Source organism: Cupressus sempervirens, chromosome 7 (assembly GCF_028749045.1).
Source record: "Cupressus sempervirens isolate cs-2001-9-10 chromosome 7, ASM2874904v1, whole genome shotgun sequence".
NCBI lineage: Eukaryota > Viridiplantae > Streptophyta > Pinopsida > Cupressales > Cupressaceae > Cupressus > Cupressus sempervirens.
Genome location: NC_143124.1, coordinates 862,154,274 through 862,180,051, shown reverse-complemented (window position 1 = coordinate 862,180,051; position 25,778 = coordinate 862,154,274). Strand labels below are relative to the sequence as shown.

At 33.8% G+C, this 25,778-nt stretch overlaps 1 protein-coding gene across 1 annotated transcript; it reads right to left on the bottom strand.

Moving 5' to 3' along the window:
- Nucleotides 1–22,810: 22,810 nt before the first annotated feature.
- On the bottom strand, nt 22,811–24,443 carry LOC149550193 (B3 domain-containing protein Os01g0905400-like). Its single transcript, XM_089794441.1, has 4 exons — nt 24,328–24,443; nt 23,734–23,902; nt 23,182–23,647; nt 22,811–22,890 (listed from the first exon to the last, which is right to left on the bottom strand). Exons 2-4 carry the CDS (start codon nt 23,890–23,892, stop codon nt 22,811–22,813), a joined length of 705 nt encoding a protein of 234 aa, XP_089650567.1. The 5' UTR covers nt 23,893–23,902; nt 24,328–24,443.
- Between the last annotated feature and the right edge of the window lie 1,335 nt (nt 24,444–25,778).

The following is a 25,778-nucleotide window of genomic DNA, read 5'->3' as shown; positions in this document are numbered from 1 at the left end:
ATTTCCTTTCTCCTTGGCTTTCATTTTCCTCTTCACTCCATCCCCCCGTTCCTCCTTCTATCGCCTCTGACATTTTTTGCCTCTGCTCTTGCGAATCAGCCATTGATATTTCCCTCATAGCTTAATTCTTCACTCACACTTTTCTTATGCTTCAGCTAACACTTCTTGTTGTTTAGCTTTCATCAAATTCACTCACCTTTTATAGAACCCACAACATTCTCCATCGCTTCCATTACACGCTATCCATCTCTTCGGCAACAAGCTTCAATACCCACCATCATAATAGTCAAGTCAAAAACTACTTCCATCCTTTCCACATCTCACCTCCCCTATAGTAACAGTATGCTATATCCTACCTCTTTCCACTAACTTCCCACGCTTTTCCTCGCACTATCTCCTATCTCCTCATCCCTAGATTTTCTTTTGCTAACCTTCTCATTTTCATCTTTCCCGCCACTATCCTATCATGTTGAACTTTTGTACGGTCATCCCTTGTAAATACTTTGGTTTATCCACTGTATATTTCTTGCATGTCAGTCCTTCACTTGGTATCATTGTATATCTCTCATCTCTTCACGTCCATTCATGCTTGCTCAAAAAAAAAATCAAATACAAATAAACATTTTTAGTTCTCTTGGTTAGATACTTTCACGAATCCTTGTACGAGACCCCTTGTCATCAACATGTTGTCCTAAATAGTTCTGATTGCCTAGCTCATCCTAGTCCTTGATATTACCGATAGATCCTTGCGGGCTGCATCCTTCCTCTGGTCTGATCTTGGTCCGTCAGTATCCAGTCCTACCGATCTCTTTGGCAAAAGGTTCCTTTTTCCTGGATTTACATTTTCTTTCAATTTATTTTCTTTTCAGGATTTCACATTTGGTTCTTAAAGTATCTCTTTCAAGTGATTTGGGTTGTTCCCTCCTCATGGTCGCCACGATCTTTTATATCATGGTGTGCTATGAATGGGGCAATTCAAGAGCAAGGTTTTGATCAGGTCTTTTTCTTTTTCTTTTCTGCTTGTGAGTTAGTCAGATATGCCCCTTGCATAGTCCAAACATGTGATCACTTGTGGTTACATGGTGCACTTGGGAAATATTGTTTGCTTGTGGATTACCCAGTATCATTTCCACTCTGATTCTTTCGGGATTCATGTGTGATGCTGGGGCAATCCTTGCGTGTTTGTTTCGTGTCAGTCCTATGTAATATTGGTAAAAATGTCTTGATGTTCTTAGTAACCTTGGCATATTCCCAATATTCCTATATCAAAATAAGTGCTCAACTACATGGTGGTGCTCCCCTTTGGAACACCTGCATGCTCAAGCTTCAATGGATTACTTAATACTCCCATTTTATCAAAACATCCCATCCTATCCAAGCATCCCATCCAATTAGTCTTACAATCTTGATCTACAAGTTTTATCCATAGCCCAATCATATCTCCTATCAATCCCATGGTATTTAATCCTGTATCAATCATAATCATACCTCCTCTATCAATCATAATCTTAGCTCCTTCATCAATCATAATCTTAGGTCCTTCATCAATCATAATCTTAGGTGCCTCATCAATCATACTCTCCGCTCCTTCATTAATCATACCCTTAGGTGCTTCATCAGTCATAATCTTAGCTCCTTCATCAATCATAATCTTAGGTGTTTCATCAAACATAATCTTAGCTCCTTCATCAATCATAATCATAGTTTCTACATCAATCATCATCATATCTCCTGCATCAATTGTAATCTTAGTCATCACCAATCATAAATCCTTGAATCATTATCTCCCCAAATCTCCCATCTTCCACCTCCCTTCCTTGGGATTCAATTTAGAAAACCAATCACCCTCTCCCCTCTCCCTAAAGCTAGTGTTCTTACACATTGGTTATCCTTGTGCAAAAGGTTTTCCTTTGTATCACTCTCCCATAGCTTCCTTGATTCACCTCTCTTAGCTACCCTCAGTCCTCCTCTTGTCCTAGATTCTTGTACCTTTCAAGAAGCTATCGGACCTCCCCTTCTCTCCCTGCCATCTTCTTGAGGGGGCATCACACAGTCCACTCTCTCTTCTTCTATTCAAGACTGGGGCAATCATGTTCCTTTCAAAGTTTCCTTCGTGTCGTCTATCTTCAAACTTCTTTGAAATAGTATTGTTCCAAAACTATCTCAAAGAGGGGCAAAATGTAGACACCTAAAAATCCTTTAGAAAATATTTTCTGAAAAAAATCCCTGATGACATCATCATTTATTAATTAATTAATTTATTTATTTTTATGCCATTAAATCCCTTTCTCTTAATTAAAAATATTTAATTAAGGAATCCCTCCCAAAAATGTTTAAATCTTATTTAAACATTATTTTCTTATTTATTAATTATTTAATTAATAAATTGACCAAAAATCCCAAAATAAATAATTTATTTATTTTTTGTCCAAAACTTGGCCAATTTCCTTAAGACCACTAACCTCTTCCAAAATCTTCTAAATCCTTCTTTAATTTTGATTAAAGGCTAATCCCATCATTTTCTACCCCTAATCCCAACTCAAAATATTTAATTAAGATTAAATATTAATCCTCATATTTATTAAAAATATTTTAATAAATATTTCCTCAACCTAAACTCTTGAAATAAATAAAACTTTATTTATTTTCTAAAAAATCTTATTTATCCTCATCCTAAAAGCCTAGACTCTTCTAGAAGATGTCAATTCTAATCCTAAACCCCCCTCTAACCTTGTCACATTCCCTAAACAAGGTTAGCCAACTCCTAAGCTAATCCTAATCCCTCTTCTAATCATGTGCACAACTTAAGCAAGGGTTAAGACTTGCTAACCGAAGCCAAAGTCAATAATCTCATCCTCCTCCCAACCACCTCTAAGCCAAAGTCAACAATCTCATCCTCCTTCCAACCATCTTTATTTATGACCCAACCATCTCTACTTGACCCAACCATCCCCATTTATGGCTCAACCTCCCTCATTACTCCTTTAACCAACCCATATCCTACCCTCTCACATCCAATCACCTTGTGACATGTGTCACCTCCTAATTGGCTTTAAACAAGCACAATCCATGTGCTCCCCTTTGAGTGCATCCTAGCCCTCCCTTACCATCTTGCCATCCTTGCATCTTGACTGTCCATCCTTCCACCCCTCGACCTATAAATAGAAGCCTCTCCCTTCACTAAAATCATCCACTTTTGAAGCAAACTTATAATGCCATTTTGAGAGCCTAAAAACTATCAAAATACTATTATAATGTTGAAAACCCTCCATACCTTCATTGTTGAATCATTCATCCACACTCATATTTGATTATCACTCATCCATTTGGAGCTTGAGCACATTGTGAGCATACATCCACTATCCATCAGGGACATAGCTTCATCATCATGAGAAGCACTTGAGGAGTTTATCATCTTTGGTCTACTTTCCTCAATTTTGTCTTCTTTGGTCCTATCTTAAGTGTTTATTTGTTTTTAGTATTGAGAATGCTTTTTATAGATTAGTGTTCATTTTACTCTACTAAAATAGGTGATACAATAAGGATATATTGGAAGATGTTTGGATCATTTATTTATTCAATGCACTCTTGCTCAACAATGCTAGGATTTGGTGATGTTGAAGTTGAACTCATTAAAGCCTCTTCCAAATATGTTATGGGACTTGTTTGAATCATGGCCTACTCTTTTTTCAAAATCTTATTTTGCATGCATCTCAAAGTGTAATCAAGCTTTGGTGGTGTGGGAAATTTGATAGGAGTGTAATAAATAGATATTTTAGAGTGTGAGCACTCCCATAGAAGTGGTGCTTAAAGGTTTAGAAAAGTCTACTTAAGGAGTGGAGATATATTGTTGTTTCTCCATTCACAACTCCATCTTTTATGGAAAAAAAGGTTGATAGATGCTCTATTAGATGGAAGCCTCCACCAGTAGGTTTTGTTAAGGTAAAACTTGATGGATCCTCTAAGGGGAATCTGGGTAGGTCAGGGTGCGACATTTTTTAAAGAAATAATTGTGAAGAGGTGGTCGCATTTAAGCATCTTCCTCTCCCTCTAGGTATGAACAATATGGCTGAGGTGTATGCTCTACTTCATGGGTTGATTCTTGCTAAAAAAATTGGGGCTTTAGAAGATTCAAGTGGAAGATGACTCTAATCTTATCACTAATGCTTGTATAAGTAGAAGCATTCATAACTAGAAAATTAGATATATCATGTCTAATCTCTAGAATATTCTACATTTGAAATCCATCATATTTCTCATGTCTTCAAGAAAGTAAATTCTATAGCTGACTTGCTAATTGGGGTTCTAATGGTCTTAATTTAGATTCTACAGGCATGGAGATCTAGATTCTGTAGATATGGACATCTGTGTGAATAATTTTACATATCTAGAGTGTATTATTCAGAAAAGAGGGGTAAAACTTTATTTATACAGAAAAGATTACACCAAGGAGTGTAATGCCCCGCCGAGGGATCCAAAAGAATTAATCTAAAGTTTTATTAATTTTTTCAAACATTTAATTTAAAGAAAGAATAACATACACATCAATCATAAAGTAGCAGAAGCAATAACATACAATCATACATAAGCAAACATAACAGATTACATACTTAAAGATCCTAATATATGTTGAGTCACATTTTAAATAATACTAAGTCTAACAAATACCACATCCACATGAAAGAATAATTAAAATTCCAAAGTCTATTTAAATAATATACATTTGTTCCAAATGCCACTTGGCAATAAATTCAAAATGCTCAATCATCCACTGTACATCATAGGGTATGAAAGGCTAAAAGAATATACATTTATGAAAATAGAATTACATCATCCTCCTTAGATCCATGATACAAAGTACAATACCATAAATGAAATCATCCATCATAAAAGCTATAACCATCTAACACAAAAGATATAAACATCCATCATAAGATATAACCATCCATCATAATAATACAAAGATATAATGAAAGGAAATGCAAACAAGGAAACTCTAGCCACAATAGCAATGGATAGATCTCAATGGTAAGAGTAAAAAGCACTACCACTTGATCTCATGGAACCTAAATGGCCCACTCCCATTACACTGAGGAGATAGTCTTAAGTCCCAAAAAAGATATCAATCCAAAACTCAAAAGTAATATCTAAGTCCAAGGAATCCTAAAAGTAATCTAACTCAAAGGTTTCAAGATAAATCAACTTCTATACCTAGAGGCACACAAAGACACGTAGGAAACCTACTATGTAGGCATGAAAGTGTCAGCATGAATCACACTAGAGTTACCCTGGCAGTCTCTTAGGACCTCGACCCCCTAGTGATCCCTATGTGATGCTAGTATCCTCTCATATTAACAAGGCATACTAAAGATGCAAGGTCGCAACCAAACATTCTATCTATTCCCATCCTAGTCTATACTAGTACTCGAGGCATGGGTGATAATATACAAAGACTCTTATTATGTTCATTTTATTTCCATTTAGTGTAGTGTTTTCACTTATTAAACAACTTACAATGGGTTAGCCTAGCAGCCACTTAGGGACCTTGCCTCCATTGCAAGCCACTTCTTGACATTACATATAGATAACCTACCCTAAGCTCAAGAAACTACAAATCAAATAATCATAGTAAAATCACCTCAGCCCTATACAAGTGACTGAAAAGAGTAAAAAGATAAATCACAATAACACATCAGTTCTTTATGAGCAATTGGAAAGCATCCCCAAAATATATTGATCGAAGACTCAAAATGGTTAAATCAAATATGTCATAACATGACATCACCAATCAAAAATCATACCAAACACCTCAATCCTATAAAAGTGAGTAGAAAAAAATTCAAATATATTGATCAAAGACTCCAAAATGGTTAAGTCAAGTAGGTCATAACATTCACCTCAACTTCACACAAGAACACAAGAAAGAAATAACAATCAATAGATCAACACACATCATAGAGCATACTAGACACATTACCATGGTTGAGTATAAAATATTGAAATCAATTCATCATAACATCACAAACATAGAACTCTCAAGCCTTTGGTAACATCCTAAGACTAGTCAACACTCTAGTCAACCCAAATCCAAAACATAGACAACACATAGAAAATAGAGTGTAGGTTTCATAGTTTGGTTTGATTTTGAAAACACAATGATAAGTTTAATCTAAGGTTTTTGTTTTCATTTCAAAGTGTGTTTCAAGTAAACAAGTCTCAATTTACCCTAAAAGTTAACTCATTCTTTTATTTGGATAAAATATAAAATTACCCCCATTTATATTAAGTCAATTTCCCTAACATACTCTAAGGATAATTTATGTATTTATTTTAAAATTGCTAAAATAATCCGAGCATTGATTTTCAATAAAATAATTTGCAATTTTATTAAAGTCAAAATTAAATAAGTCCACAACCTTATCAACTAATTTTCATCATTAAATAAATAAATTAAATTATATTATATTATATGATGTTAAATTATTTAATAATTAATATATAAAAATAACTATATTTTAATTAATTATTAATAATTTAAAACATTCATTAATTTATAACATTTTTAATAATAAAGAAACTATTTTTAAAATTATTAATAAATGAATTTTATTTAAATTATAGTATAAACATAACATAATTTTTAATTTTAACAAAATTAAAAATTTAAGATAAATTAAATTTAAAAAAAACTATACACACATTTACAATGGCCCACCGGCCTGCAACTCACATGGTCATCACAACACTTTGTTGTTGTTGCAACAAAATACACTGCATCACTAGTTATACCTACTACATTAATAGCAGAGTCCATTGTGTGTAGTGGAAGGTAAAAGGAGGAGGTGGGGTGTGGGGTCTCCCCCTCCCACCCTTTCCATATTAATTTATATATATATATATATATATATATATATATATATATATATATATAATTCATTTAAAAATAAATTTATTTTATAAAATTTTATTAAAACAATTTCCTTTTTGCATGAAAACATTTTTTTATAATAACAGTTTTGACATTAATCTAATAGAGAAAACATGACCAACCTGTCAAACTTTCTCTTTAAATTTTCTTTTTAATTTCAAAACCCTCCCTGATTAATTTCTCATTTTTAAATCTATTGAAAGAGGGTTGTATGGATCTTTTAATCTTCCCATATACAGAGGATTTAACATATATATATAGGAAATACATAATATTGAAACATTCGTCACAAGAATTCTTTAGATAACCATTCAAAAGTCACGATGAAGACAGGAAAAGAAAGAGCATAATAAATTGAGTAAATAATCACAAGCATCTACCTAGACTCTAATGCTAATTGCTATGCCCAAGAAGATTGTGAGTGAGATTTCCCCTCTCAAAACCTTCTCTCTTCCAAAATTCGCAGTTCCTTCCCAAAACTTCAATCCCCTAAAAAATGAACCATCAATTGTTGATAAGGAGTTCTCTCCTAAAATCGGGGCACTAATTGTGCATTCACCCGAGAGGACTCCTTGCTTACTAGACATTAACTCTTATTAACTTTTATTTATATTTTCCATGCACATTCATTGAATTATAAAATAACTTTATTTAATTTTCACTTGACTTCTCTTTTCAATTAATTTATTAAATTTTAATCTCATGCACACATTATGCAATTTTGAAACTTTTAGTAAACTAATACTTTTTTCACTTAATTTATTTTTGAACATTAAATGATAAAATATTTATTAACTTAAATAATCATAGTATTTGGCATTTATTTAAAAATGCACTCTAAATATATTATTATTAAATTAAATAAATAATTATCATGTTCTAAAATTATTCTTATAACTTTTATCTTCAAATTTTATTCTTTTTATTTAATTAATCTCCTAATTAATTAAATATAATCAAATATTAAAATATCATAATAATTTTTCATTAAATTAAATTATTAATTTAATCATTTAATTTGACTTAATTAATAGAAAAATTGCCAAGGACTCATAAAATAAAATATGAAAATCCATCATAGAAAAACACATATAAGATCAAAATAAAGGGTTATAATCACAAATTAATGTCATTCGATGCATTCAGAAAGTAAACAACTTGGATACTTGTCCTAATTTTCTAGGACAAATGACTTAAAGGTTTAGGATTTGGACTTAAGAATTTATCTCCCCTCTCTTATCATTGAGATAATGTGATAGGGTATGCTCATCTTGGCAATTTAGGGAAGTTGATACCTTGAACCTGCAGTCTACATAAAATCCATGCATGTACAAACACAATATTTTAACTAAATAAGCAATGGGAAGAAGTGGTGCATCATGTAGATCCCAACTAGCAAGTGACTATGACTCCCTTCCTTAACCACATCAAAAATGCCATACATAAAAAAACATACACGCACACCATACACATATAGTATGGGGTAAGTATCCATAAGAAAACACATATGAAAATCCATCTAACTAATCATCATCAATAACTGAAAACACTATAATAATCATCATGCATACATGAAGTATAGAGTACCAAGTAATCTCATCATAAATCAACTGGATGTAAAACAATATACAATAATCTCAAAACAATATTACTAATAATCAAGAATAAAAATGGCCTAAAGAGTTTGGCAATAATAGTAAAAATGCAAACTAGGGGTAGGCACTACATCCACCCCCCCTAGACTTAGGCTTACCCCTAGAAGCCTACAAGAATGGTAAAACTAAAGAACTCACTATCTAGGTCCCATTGGACCCTTTCCCCCTGTAGGAGGATATGACTCCACAGAGAACCCTCTCTAGGATCTACCCATGTCTCCAACCGTAGGTTCTAAAGCTATAGGTCTTTGGTCTAAGAATTGTGATTTCTATTGAGGGCAATGGATTGACTTGTGCCCGCATTGTCAGCATGAGAAACATTCTCCGTTGAAACTCCTCTACACTCTAGGTGCATTAGACTACTGAATGCTACACCCACTAGCATAAGACTAGTTACTCTGTGCAGGCTAAGTGTACTGATTTTGTTGGTTGTGCTAAGCATTACGATAGCTCCTAGCACTGGAACGACCACCACCACTCTATATTGGAGGATGAGTTCATCCCTACTACTAATTACCTCCAAAAGGAGGTTTCCTACTACCACCTACTCTCTAATTACTCTTGGATCCTGATATCGTAGGTGCTCCTACAAAACCTCCATGTCCTAGGTTAACACTCTACTCTACAAGAATGGCTTGATGTACCACATATTTGAGGGTTTTAGGTTCAAACACCTTAACACCCCCAACTAAATATTTGTTCAAGCCTTTGATAAAATGTTGTGCCAACTATGTTGGGTTATCACTAATTCCTGAATAGGGCATGAGTTGACAGAATTTGTGCTCATACTCTACTACAATTATAGTAAATTGTCTCAAGTTGTGGAATTCATCTGCTCTATGCTACTTCCATTCCTCTGGTAGGAATCTCTCACGAAAGTTTTCCAAGAATAACTCCCATGTGACATTGTTCATGTCTATGTTCAACTTCTTCTCTTCAATAGCCCACCAAGTGGCTCCAAAGAGTTCCAGGCTAGTGATAGCAAACCTCACTTTGACATTATTGTCAAAGTCCTGAATAGAAAAAACCTTGTCAAGAGCAATAAGCCATTGCTCAACTACATAACATGAACCATGCCCATTAAAGGGCTTGACCTTGGACCTCTTAAGGTCCTTCATCTGAGTAGATACTATTGATCTCTATCAATCCCTCCGAGGGCTCCTAGACCTAGGTCTATGCTCATGTCCTACCTGATGAGCCGCATCCTGACCAATACCCTGAAGAGGAGGTAGGTGATCAATGATGGTCTTCATCATTTGCCTCAGGTCAACTTCCTCTAAGTTGGCTTGTGACTTTCTATAGTTCTCTTCCTGATGCTCACTAACATGCTCTTCCCTACCCTCTTCCTGATTAAGGCCTTCATGGACAAACTCATGTACATTGATGTTTTTGCCTCATCCATGACCTCTACCACGGCCTAGGCTATGAGCTCTAACTAAAGATCTCATTCTAGATACCATCCCACAATAATATCCAAGATACAAGATGCTATAAATAACCATAAAACATACTACTATAAAGCGTAGATAAAAGACACATGTTTTGAAGATAGTATAAGTTCAATTTTTAGTTTGCCTAATTTAGGCTTAAGTATATAATTCAGTTTTGAAGTCTAGAAGTTCAAGATTGAGAATATACAGCTAAAATTTCACATTTTGTTTTAGTTCAAGTTTCAATTTGAAATAGATATACATAATAATTTAAATTTCATTTTAGTTTCAACTAGTTAATAACTAGTGGCTTTCCAAAATACCCAGAGCTCCCAATGTAGAACTTGGGCTTTGATACCAAATGTAATGCCCCACCAAGAAATCCAAAATAATTAACCTAAAGTTTTATTAAGTTTGCCAAAAAAAAATTTTTAAAAGAAAGAATAACATACACATCAATCATAAAGTAGTGGAAACAATAACATACAATCATACATATGAAAACATTACAGATTACATTCCTTAAGGATCCCAAGACATTGAGTCACATTTAAATTGAATTAATATTAAGTCTAAAAAATACCACATCCACATGAAAGAATAATTAAAAGTCCAAAGTCCTTTTATATTAATATACATTTATTTTGAATGCCACTTAGCAATAAATTTAGAATGCTCAATCATCTACTATACATTACAAGGTATGAAAGGTTAAAAGAATATACATTTATAAAAATAGAATTACATCATCCTCTTCAAATCCATGATACAAAGTACAATACCATAAATGAAACCATTCATCATAAAAGATATAACCATCTACCATAAAAGATATAAACATCCATCATCATAAGATATAATCATCCATCATAATGATACAAAGATAGAATGAAAGGAAATGTAAACAAGGAAACTCTAGCCATGATAGCAATGGATGGATCTCAATGGTAAGAGTAAAAAGCACTACCACCTGACCATGTGGAACCTAAATGGCCCACTCTCACTCAAGTCCCAAAAATGATATCAATCCAAAACTTAAAAGTAATATCTAAGTCCAGGGAATCCTAAAAGTAATCTAACTCAAAATTTCCAAGATAAATCAACTTCTAGACCCAGAGGCACATAAAGACATATAGGAAACCTACTATATAAGTAGGCAAGTGTCATCACACAAATCATACTATAGTTACCCTGGTAGTCTCTCAGGAGCCCAATCCCCTAGTGATCCCTATGTAGCACTAGTATCCTCTTGTACTGACAAGGCATACTAATGATGCAAGGTCACAACCAAGCATTCTCTCTACTCCTATCCTAGTCTATATGAGCACTTGAGGCATGAGCGAGAACATATAAAGACACTTATTAGGTTTATTTTATTCTCATTTAGTGTCTATTTTTTCACTTATTAAAAAACTTACAATGGCCTACCTTGGTAGCCACTTAGGGCCCCAACCTCCATTGCAAGCCACTTCTTGACATTAAATATAGATAACCTATCCTAAGCTCATGGAATCACAAATCAAAGAATCATAGTAAAATCACCTCATCCCTATACAAGTGACTAGAAAGCATAAAATGATAAATCTCAATAACACATTAGTTATCTACGAGCAAATGGAAAGCATCCCCAAAATATACTGATTGAAGACTCAAAATGGTTAAATCAAATATGTCATAACATGACATCACCAATAAAAAATATACCAAACACCCCAATCCTATAAAAGTGACTAGAAAGCAATACAAATATCCTAATCGAAGACTCCTAATAGAAGACTCCAAAACAGTTAAGTCAAGCAGGTCATAACATTCAGCTCAGCTTCACACAAGAACACTGGAAAGCAATAACAATCAATAGATCAACACACATCATATAGCATATTAGACACATTACCATGGTTGAGTATAAAAGATCGAAATCAATTCATCATAATGTCACAAATGCAAGACTCCCAAGCCTCTCGTAACATCCTAATATTGGTCAACACTCTAGTCAACCCAAACCCAAAACATAGACAACACACAGAAAACAGAGTGTAGGTTTCATACTTTGGTTTGATTTTGAAAACACAATGATGAGTTTAATGTAAGGTTTTAGTTTTCATTTCAAAGTACATTTCAAGTAAATGATTCTTAGTTTACCCTACAAGTTAACTCATTCATTTATTTGGATAAAATATAAAATTACCCCTATTTATATTAAGTCAATTTCCCTAATATACTCTAAGGATAATTTATATATTTATTTTAAAATTACTAAAATAATCCTCATTGATTTTCAATAAAATAATTTGTAATTTTATTAAAGTTGAAATTAAATAAGTCCACAACCTTATCAACAAATATTCATTATTAAATAAATATATTATATTATATTATGTTATGTTAAATTAATTAGTAATATATATATATATATATATATATATATATATATATAACTATATTTGAATTAACTATTAATAATTAAAAATGTTCATTAATTTATAACATTTTTAATAAGAAAGAAACTATTATTAAAATTATTAATAAATGAATTTTATTTAAATTATAATTTAAACATAACATAGTCTAAAATTTTAATAAAATTAAAAATTTCTAATAAATTAAATTAAAAAACTATACACATGATTATAAAGGCCCGCCAGCCTACCACTCACATGGCCGTCATAACACTATTGCTACTGTAATAGAATAAGCTGCATCAACAGCTGTACCTGCTGCATCAGTAGTAGAGTCTATTGCGTACGGTGGAAGGTAAAAGGAGGGGGTGGGGTCTCCCCCCCACCCTTTCCATATTAAATTTTTTATTATATATATATATATTAATAAAAAAATTTAAATAAATTTATTTTACAAAATTTTATTAATATAAACTTTAATTAAAATAATTTCCTTTTTGCATTAAAACATATTTATTGTTTAAATAACAGTTTCAAAATTAATCTAATAGAGAAAACATGACCAACCTGTCAAACTTTCTCTTTAAATTTTCTTTTTAATTTTGAAACCCTCCTCGATTAATTTCTCATTTTTAAAATCTATTGAAAGAAGGTTGTATGTATCTTTTAATCTTCTTGTATATAGAGGATTTAACATATATACAAGAAATACACAATACTGAAACATTCATCGCAAGAATTCTTTAGATAACCATTCAATGGTCATGATGAAGATAGGAAAAGAAAGTGCATATTAAATTGAGCAAATAATCACAAAGCATCTACCTGGACTTTGATGCTAATTGCTATGCCTAAGAAGATTGTGAGAGAGATTTCCCCTCTCAAAACCTCATCTCTTCCAAAATTCATGGTTCCTTCCCAAAACTTTAGTCCCCTAAAAAATGAACCCTCAATTGTTGATAAGGAGTTCTCTCCTAAAATTGGGGCACTAATTGTGCATTCACCCAAGAGGATTCCTTGTTCACTAGACTTTAACTCTTATTAACTTTTCTTTAACTTTTCTTTATCTTTTCCATGCATGTTTATTGAATTATAAAATAACTTTATTTAATTTTCACTTGACTTCTCTTTTCAATCAATTAAATAAATTTTAATGTCATGCACACATTATGCAATTTTGAAACTTTTAGTAAATTAAAATCTTTTTCGCTTCTTAATTTATTTTCAAATGTTAAATGATAAAATATTTATTAACTTAAATAATAATAGTATTTAGCATTTATTTAAAAATGAACTCTAAATATATTATTATTAAATCAAATAAATAATTATCATGTTCTAAAATTATTCTTATAACTTTTATCTTCAAATTTAATTCTTTTTATTTAATTAATCTCCTAATTAATTAAATATAATTAAATATTAAAATATCATAATAATTTTCTATTAAATTAAATTATTAGTTTAATCATTTAATTTGACTTAATTAATTGAAAAATCACCAAGGACTCATAAAAAATAATACGAAAACCCATCATAAAAACACATACAAGATCAAACTAAAGGGTTATAATCATGAATTAACATTATTTGACGCATTTGAAAGGTAAACAACTCGGATACTTATCCTAATTTTCTAGGACAAATGACTTAAAGGTTTAAGATTTGGACTTAAGAATGTATCTCCCCTCTCTTACCATTAAGATAATGCAATAGAGTATGCTTATCCTAGCAATTCAGGGAAGTTGATACCTGATACGTATAATTTGCATAAAATCCATGCATGTACAAACACAATATTTTAAATAAATAGGCAATGGCAGGAAGTGGTGCATCATGTAGATCTTGACTACCAGGTGACTACAACTCCCTTCCTTAACCACATCAGAAATACCATACATAAAGAAAACATACATGCACACCATACACATGCAGTATGGGGTAAGTATCCATAAGAAAACAGATATGAAAATCCATCTAACTAATCATCATCAATAATTAAAAACAATATCTCATAATCTCAAAACAACATTACTAATAATCAATCATAAAACTAGCCTAAAGAGTTTAGCAATAATAGTAAAAATGTCAACTAGAGGCAAGCACTACAAAGAGAGCTCAACAAGGAGCTCTATCTTGAGCAACAAGTTCATCAAATTCTTGCACCAACTCAAAGGGAAGTTACCCCCTATCCATAATATTCCACCCTAAGCATGACTAGAAGCCCATTTGGCCAAACAATCAGCAACTTTGTTCCATTCACGAGGAATGTAAGTAAACCTAATGAACTCAAAAGAGGTACAAAGGAGAAGAGTTTGATTAACTATAGTGGCCAACTACCAACTAATATCCTCAAGCTCCTATGAGGAAAGCAAGTTCACCACCGCTTGGGAGTTAGACTCATAGATAATCTTGCACCATTCTTGCGAACAACACTGTTCCACAACATATAAAATGGCATGAGCCTCCATGAGATTGTTAGTGTAGTCACCCTTATGCACTGAGAAAAAGAATTTAACTTCACCAGATCTACAATGAGCCATTCCCCCAATACTAGCAGGGCCTGGATTTCCCTAGGAAGAACCATCAGTGTTAATTTTTAGAATTCCATGAGGAGGAGGAGTCTAATGCCCCTCTTGATTCACCTGTCCTTTCTTTTGATGTTGAGACTACTTTGGCACTCTTTGATACCATTGAGCCACAACCCCATCTTGAAGATGAATATTGAGGTCATTGCATATAGCAAGATCATTCAGATCCATACCCCTTTCCAACACACACTTCACTTGAATAATTTCCCAAAGAGAATGTGAGATCTTCTAGCAAAGATGCATAACACCAATCTAATCATCTTGGAAGATGTGATGATTCCTCTCTAGCTAGATATGGAAAAGAATGACTGATGGACCAATAGACCAAGCAACATTGAGAGGAGAAGACTTGGAGGGAGCACTACCCAAGCAGGCCCAAAACTCAGGCAAAGAGGAAGTGTGCCTAAAAGAACAACCCGAAGCACTCCACCAAAGGTGTCATAATTGAGTAGAAAAGGAGCAATGGAAGAATAGATGGGAGACAAACTCCTCCCCATTACCACACAAAACACAATAAAAGGGGTCCTAAAATCCATGTTTACAAAGATTATCCCACATAAGATAGAGGTTGTGAGCCACTAGCTACATGAAAAAATTACACTTGGACCAAGAAAATTTATTCCAAACTTTCTTCCACTAAGGGACCTCAACATACCCAAATAATTGTCTAGTTATCTCCTAATACCTAGTAGAGACATGATATTTACTAGACAAGGCACCTCCCCAAGCCAAAACATCTGGTCCTATAAAAGAGGAACACTCCCTAGATGCCAAAATCTGAGAAAGTTCCTAATGATCCACCTCTATGCCTCCAAGAGGCCAATCAAAAGAGTGCTCCCACCTATAACCAACAATAGGTCCCAATTGATAAGAAGTCTTGTAATGAGCCACTTTATCCCATCCAACAAAAAGAAAAGAATCACAGAGAGTTTGAAGATGAGGATATATGGATAATATGGATGGGAATCCATCCCAAACATTAGACCAAAACAAAGCCTTAGAGCCTCCCTTACAAATCTAGGACAAACCTCTCTTGACTAACACAACACCAGTCTTAAAAGTATCCTAGACCATAGAGCCATGACCTTCAAGAGGAAGTGCAGAAATAGAGCAAGGATCAACACACAAAAATATTTATGGATGATAATATGAGCTCAAAGTTGATGTTGTCTAGAGCACCATCTCCAATAAAGTGTAGTAACCAACACTTGACTACTCAAGAGAGTTGATCGAAGACCAAGACCACCCTCCTTTTTAGGTCCACAAATAGTCTCCCAACTAATCAAACTCCATTTAGTGCTACACAAATTACCACTCCAAAAGAATTGCCAAGAAAGCATCAAACTCCTTGAGAAAGTAAACAAGAGCAGCCTATACCATACTTCTATAAGTAGGAAGAGCTTGAATAATAGATTGAAAAAGAGTAACCTAAGCAGTAGTAGAAATTCATCTATGAGTCCAATGATTTACCTTATCCTAAAGCTTGGTAATAATTTTTTTCCAAAAGAGTCGTGGCTACCTAGAAACAACAATAGGGATGCCAAGAAGAGTCAAAGGAAGTGACCCAATTTGAAACCATAGGATATCAACAATCCTTTGTTGAATAGAATGAAAAGTGTTGAAAAAGTAAATGGAAAATTTGTGCTCATTAACTTTTAAGCCTGAACATGCCAAATAAATATCCAGAGTATGTCAAAAGGCTTCAACTTTCTTGATCCTAGAAAGACCTGCAAGAGCAAAGCCATCAACAAATTGAAGGTGGGAAAGAGTAGGTAAACCATTACCCCATCACCACCCCTAAATAAAATTTTGGGACACCTAATACTTAATGAATCTACCCAAGCCCTCAGCCATGATGATGAAAAGATAGGGGGAGAGCGGATCACCCTGGCAAAGACCTCTAGAGGCATCAAATAGCTAGGAAGGTTGACCATTAATAATAACTGAAAAGAGGCAAAACTAACACAACTCATAGTCCAACTCACCCAGTCAGAGCTAAAGCCAAAGGTAAAAAGAATATTCCTCAATAAATGCCATTTAACTTTATCATAGGCCTTATCCATATCTAGCTTAACAAACATTGATTGCTTCCTTGAACTAGCTATAGAGTGAATAACCTCAATAGCAATGACCACCCCATCCAAAATTTATCTTCTAGCAATAAAACCACCTTGTTCCTCAGAGATAATAAATGGGAAGCTACTTTTTAATTCTCTCAGTAATCAACTTAGTAATGACTTTGTAAACCACATTACATAAGGCAATTGGTCTAAAAAACTCCAATTGATTAGCCCCCTCTCTTTTTGGAATAAGAGTCATGAAAGTAGAATTCAATACCCGAAGCATCTACTTGCTAGAATGAGATTCCTTAACCATCTCCAACAAATCATGATTAATGATGTCCCAGAATTCTTCAATGAAATCAAGTGGAAAGCCATCAAGACCAGGAGCCTTTCCCTTAGGCATGCCAAAGACCACCTCCTCAAGCTCTTCCAAAGAGATCGGTTGCATGAGATAATCATTCATTTCCTAGGTAATAAGGGAAGGAATACAAGAAAAAATAACATTTTCTTCATTATTAGTAGGAGGAAAGTCCTCAGAGAAGAGGGTTGAAAAGTACTGAGTAGCCTCCTAGAACAAAGCTGACAAGGAAGTCAGTTGGACACCTTGAGGATTAACCAATGAAGATATATTGCTCTAATTCTAGTGAGATTGCACATTTTTATGGAAAAAAATACTGTTCCTATCACCTTCTTGGAGCCAATCAACTCTAGCCTTTTTCTTCCAAAAAAATTCCTCTCGAAGTTCCCATTCTTCTAGAGCTCTAGAAGCTAGGGATTCTGCCCTTCCAAGATCCTCCAAGAAACCTCAATCTCTAATCTACCTAGTGATGACATCAAGATCTTCCCGAGCAAGCCTCTTCATAGAGTGAAGGTTCTTGAAACATTGTCTATTCCATATCTTGAGCTTTCTTTTAACATATTGAAGCCTTTTAGAAAATGAAAATATAGCAGTACCATATGCAGGAGCGCCATCTCTCCACCAACATGAAACAAGATCATGAAGAGAGGAATCATGAAACCACATCAATTGGAACTTAAAAGGTGGACACTTGGGAATAAAAGCCCCAGTATCAAAAAATTTGATTGGCCAATGATCAAAACCCCTCCAATCTAGAATTTTCGAAGAGAGACTAAGGGTGTCACTTACCTAGAAAAAAGGAACAAGAAATCTGTCCAGACATTCTGAGATAGCATCAGCCCTAGTCCTTTGATTATTCCAAGTATAGAGACCATTAGAAGGCTTAACATCAGAGAGGTGCAAAAGCACTATGTGTTGTCAAAGAAGAGAAAAAGAAGGCCCCAATCTAGCCAAATGACCTTGCTTCTCCTCTAGACTTAAAAATGAATTGAAGTCTCTTGCTAATACCTACGAATGAAAAGGGTGACAATTTCTAACATATTGAATATGCCTCCAAAGTTCTTCCTTTCCCACAAAATTGACAGGTGCACACACATTAGTAATCATGATTACCTCTCCTGAGTCCAAAGTAGAAGCCACCATAGAAAGAGCTGAGCAAGAAGACACCTAGCCCAAGGGAGAATTTTTTTGTGGATCCCAAAAGATAGCCAAACCACCAACATTTCCCATAACCCCAACACACGAGGCCAACTACTGGAGGTATATTGAACCATAAACTCAACAGAGAGCTTAGTCTCTTGGATACAAAAAAATTAGAAGAATGATCAACTACCAAATTCTGAATAGCCTTTTGTCTAGGGGTGCTATTCAACCCCCTAACATTCCATGAGAGAATAATCATCATTGAGTAGAATGGGGAAAATGAGCATCCAAGGGTTTCACTAACCTAGATTCTATCAATATATCTCTTGTGAGCTTAATCTTTTCTCGGTCTATTTTGCACCCACTCCTTAGAGGAGGAGTAAAGGAAACCCGCTTAAAGGGTCCATGCATCAACCCCAAGGGTAGAGGAGATCCCTTACCCTTACCAGAGGCTAGCACATCCTTAACCAAGTTGGCCAAAACAATGTCATTATCCTCCAACACCACAAGTGTCACTAGAGCATCTGACACAAGAGCTATAGGGACCTCACAGGTCTGATGTACCACAATCTAGAATGCCCCACAAGTGTCAATAGGTGAAAGTCCCTCATCTGGGAAAATTGGGTCAAGAGAAATATTAGGAGGAATACCCTCCTCTATAACCATACTATCCAACACCTCAAAGCAATTAATACCCGAATCAGATAGCCTATCTTTCAAAGGCCTCTTCTAACCACACCCCTTAGCTTGTGGGTGAGCAGGGGTAAATCCATCCTTATCCTACATTTGAGCCTTTCTCTTTCTTATAGCATCTAGGTGATTCTTCCCCTTGGTTGTATTATCCATCTGAGCTTGTCCTTTCCCTACAACATCTACCAGACCACCACTATTGCCGACTATAGAGCCATCCACTCCTTTGGAAGTCAAGTTGCGAGGACATTGATGTTGTAAATGACCATACTCATGAGATATTTGACAACAGAAAGGGAGAGATTCATAATCTAACTGCTACACCTAGGAAGAAGCCCCAAGACAAATTTCCATAGAATCTGGCAATGGGTTATTCAAATTAATTTCAACACAAATTCTAGCAAAAGAAATAACCTTTTTATTGAGGGATTGATGCACAATAGTAGTTGGCTTTCCTAACAAAGCAGCAATTTGATGGAGGATGTCTTCTTGCCAGAATTCCAAGGGAAGGCAAGCCAAGCAAACCCAAATTGGCACTGTTGAAGGGGGATCCTCCACAAAATTAAATCCTGAATGCCAGGGTTTGACAAATAACCCCACATAGTTGTAGAAATAAGACCCTCCTTCAAAAAATTGATCACGATCAGATATGCATGAGAATACAAAAAAAAAAAAAGTTATTCCCAACCAACATGATCTCCATATCCCCTTCCACCTACCATAAGCGACAGATCCATGCCTCAAGAGTAGATAAGAAAATTTAGATTCCAAGAAATTTGCATATCAAAGCATGCTTGGTCTAGTATTCAATGTCCTCCATCACTGCGGTTGGAGGAATAACCAAAATAGGGTTATCCTGGCTACATGGAAAACAACCATTAACTTTTTTCATCTTGGAGCTCTCCTCTAAATAAAATGATTTAGATCTCGTTGCATGCATGGTTAGAGAAGAACCATCTATCCTCATCAATGCATAAGAAATCCCAGGCCCTACCATACAAACAATAAAAAATCCCAATCCAAAATTGTCTGCAAATGCTCTCCAAATCCAAAACCCACACTAACTTTCTCCAGCAATTGTCAATCCAAAAAGAAGAGGGAAGAATATCAGCAAAAAGGGCAAACAACAACCACGGGCTAAGGATTGATCCCTAGCCTAGCCGACATCCATTGCTCCTCATCACTACCTACTTCGCCTAGAGCATATTATTATTATAGACAAACGAAACCTTTATATGTGATCAGCTCTACCAAATGATCAACAGAGGCCACGATAGTGCCTTGATCATTCACTACCAAATGCTTGAAGATTCTTATTGCAAGATGCTTTTGTTTTGCCAAAAGAAAGGATGCAGCTCAGAGTTTCAATTGGATTGTCTGTAATGTTAGACATAAATTCTCATGTTTTTAACTCTTGGAATTATAATTTTTGCTTTTGCTTTATCCCCTATTATGTAATATGTCTATATTTTTTATATATCGGGCTTATTGCCTGTTACCTATATATATATATAATTTAATTAAGTTTATTGAATGGTTAAAATGTAGGTAATGAAAATATGTGATTTCTTTAAATTTAAGATATAAAAGGAAAAAAGAAGAAAAGGGGAAGAATATATAAGAAGACTAGATTAGGAAGAATTGATGAAGGGTTCTCTTCCAAAAGGTGGTAGTAATGAAAGGAGAAAAGTAGAAAAGGGGAATGTGTAAGACAATTAGAATGTGAAGAATTGATGAAGGGTTCTCTTTTAAAAGATGATAGTTATGAAAGGTTGTGATTCTTTCAAAGGGTGTAAAGAATGAGGATCACAACTCTCTTGAAAGATTGTGGCACTCTCATCATGAAGATATAAATAGGAGGGAAATACATTTGTTAAAAAGAAGGAACCATAATAAGAAATATAATCATAGTAAGTTTTGTTTTGAGATATTCTGATCTGCATTATGGAAGCATAGGAATTATGGACGAAGTTTATGGAAGAAGGAAATAAAAGGGGTAACAATGAAGGAGGGTTGTGATCCTTTTGAAAGGTGGTAATTATGAAAGGGCGTGACCATTGAAAAGAGTAGACAGGTTGATGTGACTCTTCCCCACAAAGATATACATGAAGAAGAAGGATCAATATGTAATGGAAACAAATCATGAAACAATAATGAGAATCATTATTCATTGAAAGGATCGAGAATTATTATTTATGGATGATTAGAAAGGATGAGAGATTACAGAATACAGTGCATACCCATATTAAGTAACACTATATTGGTATGTTATAGTTTATCTATGAATCAAATATTTGATTTACAAAAGAAAATATTGTATCTGAATGGTGAATGTGTGTGTGTGTGTGAGAGAGAGTCTCTTTTGAGGATAAATATTTTCTTGCTTCACCATAAGTCTATGTAGAGCTGCAAAGATCATTTGAAATCTTTTCCTCTAAGATAGAAGCCACTCCTTTTTATACATCTAAATTTGTACTATTCATTATTTTCTTAAATTAATTTTATTTAATTACATAATGACATATTATACATTAGAAATTAACAATTAACAGCCTCCTAAAGAAGATCAGACAAAATTTTACCTTCTTAATCACAAAAACTTGTTAAATTAATGAAGCTTAACCTACATTAAAAAAAAAGAAACCAACCCACCGTCAGGGTTAGACTACTCAAAGGCAGTGCTGTATCTCATTGTTTTAACCTTTTTGAAATTCATTTTTATTGCAGAAACATGTACTGTAATGGTTTTGGAGAAGGACGCTGCTGTAGAGGCGACTATCTTTGACCAGTTTAACATCAGTTTTGGGTTTAATGAGTTATGTTGTACACACAATGTCCAATCTGCAAGGATAACTTGCAAACTCTATCATTGGGTTGTTTGATTTGGAAGATAACCCAAATTTCTAATTTCTATATAACTGCTTGTCTTTCAAATTAACTTATAAAACTGTAAGTCAGGTAGTCTTATTGTAGTCAAAGCAGTTTATATTATCAATTTTTTTCAAAGAGATTTAAATTCAAGCACTATTTAGATGCTTATAACAAAACTATCAAATGTCACCAAAACAAAATAGTCTACACTACACTACAGTTGTTCCTTCATTGAAATTACCGAAGAGTCAAAAGGTAATATTGCAAAATAGAAAAATGTTTGAATATCAATAGAAATGACAACTACGTTCTTTTCTAAATAATCAAGTTGAAAGAAAGATCTTACAAGCTGACATTCATTGTATGCATAAGATTGTTTCATTTGATGTGAGAAAATTACAGAACAGAAGATAATGCTGTGCGCACAGAGATTTGCTAGAATATGTCTAAAAATGAACACCATAGCCTCTTCTAACCCCTTCTAAATAAGCAAACAGAAAGAGGAAGAAATTTCAAGCTGAAATCCATTGTATATATAAGATTGTTTCATAACTATCAAACAAAAATGTTTATCTGATATAAAGGAATTGGCAACATTAAGGCCTTTCTTTTTACAGGACGCCTGCTACAGGCCTAAAAACATGGTAATCTCCTTAATCACTCTTTTCCTTAGCTCACATCTCTAGAGATTTTTCTCTAGTTGCCTTTTTCTAGATTCAAACTTGTTGCAATGTTGAGCATTTTTAGGAGGTCGGCCACGACCTGCAATTGAAATAAAAAAATGTGGTATTCAGTTTCATCTAATTTAGACAAGTGCCTAAAATACAATGATAAACTGTGAGTCTCTTTTGTGGGAGGCCTTTGAGTTCAATCTACTACAACATAAAAAATAATAGAAATTAATCACAACAAATAATAACAATTAATCTTTACTTTAACTTTAGCCTATTACCCATAAAGAAAAAACATTTACATCTCATCCCTGAATTACAAGTGCAAACAATTTAAGAGCTTAAGAGCTTAACAGAGACCAAAATAAAGCTTTAAACTTACGGCGAGGAGGAGAGACATTGGGTTCTTTCTTTGGACTTTCAAGTGCAATTACTGTTTCTCTTCGTTTCTTATTAGAACCCAAATCAACTGGTAACTCGTCATCCACATTTTGATCACACTTTCTGAGAAGAACACTGCTAGAACTGCGGCACATTTTCTTCAATTTCTTCTCAGGAACCACACTAGGGTTTTTCTCACACCCACTTCTTCCAAATATCTTTACCTTGAAATAAGACCAACCAATATACTTAAACACCAGAAAATCTCCCCACTCAATTCTGTATTGCTGCACAAATTTGTCCCAACCCCGTCCAAGCTCAAGCCCTTTACCACCACTCCATAGCTTTGCAACCAAACGAGGGCTTCTTAATCCTCTTGGGCTTCTTGGGCCTTCAAGAACCACACTTTGGATGGCCCTATTACCATTCTCACTTCTCAGATTTGGAACAAATGCAGGAGGAATAGACTGCATTAGAGAAAAGAAAATATCAATTGGGGCTTCAACAATATGAAAGAAAATAGCAAAGAAAAGTGTACAAGTATTGGTGTTACCAGCTTTCTTTCAAAGCCGTCCAGCATGATTTTGAAGAAGTAAGAATACCCATCAGAATTCGCTTTGTTTTTGAGTTTCTTCTTGCCATGAATTCTAAAGCAATCCTTGGTGCACTTTGTGCAAGGAAGTAAAATGTCCCCTTCTACTTCATTCTCCATGTCAAATTTCCTGCAATTCAAGATGATTTATGAAGAAATACCATCAATAACCCATCTAAATCAGATCACCCAGTTGTTTTTCATTGTTCATTCTCTTTCCTGAAGACTAACCATGAGTACCCAAAAACAAAAACCTCAAGCAATTCCATCACATGCACACTCAATTCAATTTTCCATTCTGCATGGATTTTTTTCACAGGAGCTGATTTTTAGCTTTGACAATCTTGCATGCCGAAATAATATTTCTCACCCACCTTATCACTAAGCCCCAATTCAGAACATAAAACAAAACAAAAAACGGAAATTGCTGAATTTCAATTCATTCTTACCAAAACAAAGAACCACACCATAATGAAATAATAATAAATAAACAAGAAAAACTATTTGTCAGCCAGCATGCACAGAAAATCTACACTTCAGCTTTTTTGCACTTACCAAATTAACCTCACATTCAGCTCCGATTGATTACAAGACAAACCAGCTTAATACCTAGTTATACCACAAACCCCATAAATGCAAGAATTTATTAGCAAAACAAGAAAAAATGCATTGAGCTCAGTAAGATCCAGGTGTCAGGCCAAAAACGAATTAATACATGATTATAGCAAATAACTGATTTTATAACATAAATTGAATCATGAATAGTCACCTAGGTAGATGGTTTTAGAGATAAAACATATAAACACTTACTAAATTCACAATAATATATCACATAATATCCGGTGAAGTCTTCAAATCATTAGTTGAACATCGGAATTGTTCATGAAGCCATAGTGATGAGTAGAATTGATTTTAAAATAAACCCTCTTGTAAGGTTCTTTATTCTTGCTATATAAGCCAGGATCGTGACAGTTATTGGTACTCATACATAGATTTAACATATAAAGATATAATTGGATATCATGAATGCTAATGGTTTCTCAAAATGCTTGCCTCTATACATGAGCTTAGAAGTATATGTATGGAGGGGTCCGGAATTTAATTATCTTTAATTGTTATTGTATCTTCAATTTTTAATTTAAATTTTGATTATTTAGATCTATTTTTATATTTAAAATTTAAGGTGGGTGACAAAAACATAGACAATATTTTTCAAAAATAGGAGGATTGTTTAGTATGCCACAAATAGACATGCTATGATTTAGGTTCACTAAGTGAAGCTCCTACTAAATGTAGTTTAAGTGAGCATAGCTTAGTGTACTCGAAAATATTTATCTTTATATGTGTCGGTGTTAGTTCTATTTATCATGCAACATATTGATGTTCATTCATTATGGTTTGGTTCTAGTAGTTACCGTGTAATATATAGATCTTGTCCATTGGTATCAAAGATCTCAGAGATGGTGTAGCGTGTTGATATGCATACACCATGTCGTATTGAGTGAGGTGGTCCACATTTTATTCCTTACAACCACAATAATGATTTCTTGTAACTTGTTTCTAATTATTTTAGGTCGACCATGTTGTTGGTATGAGATAATATATGAAGAACAATGATTCTAATGATTGGAATAATGCTTGTATGCAAGTTATTGGTACTCATACATAGATTTAACATATAAAGATATAATTGGATATCATGAATGCTAATGCTTTCTCAAAATGCTTGCCTCTATACATGAGCTTAGAAGTATATGTATGGAGGGGTCCGAAATTTATTTTTTATTTTGTTTTTGTTGGTTGTAAATGGACGAGACTTTTTAGGTGATGTGTATCAATTGTTTATGAACTTTTATATTTTAAATTAAGTTATTAGAGGTATCTTAAATATATTTATCTAAAAAGTATTTTTTTAGATATTAATTGAATTTATTTTAGTTTAAATTATAATTGTCAAATATACAAATCTTTAATTGTTATTGTATCTTCAATTTTTTATTTAATTT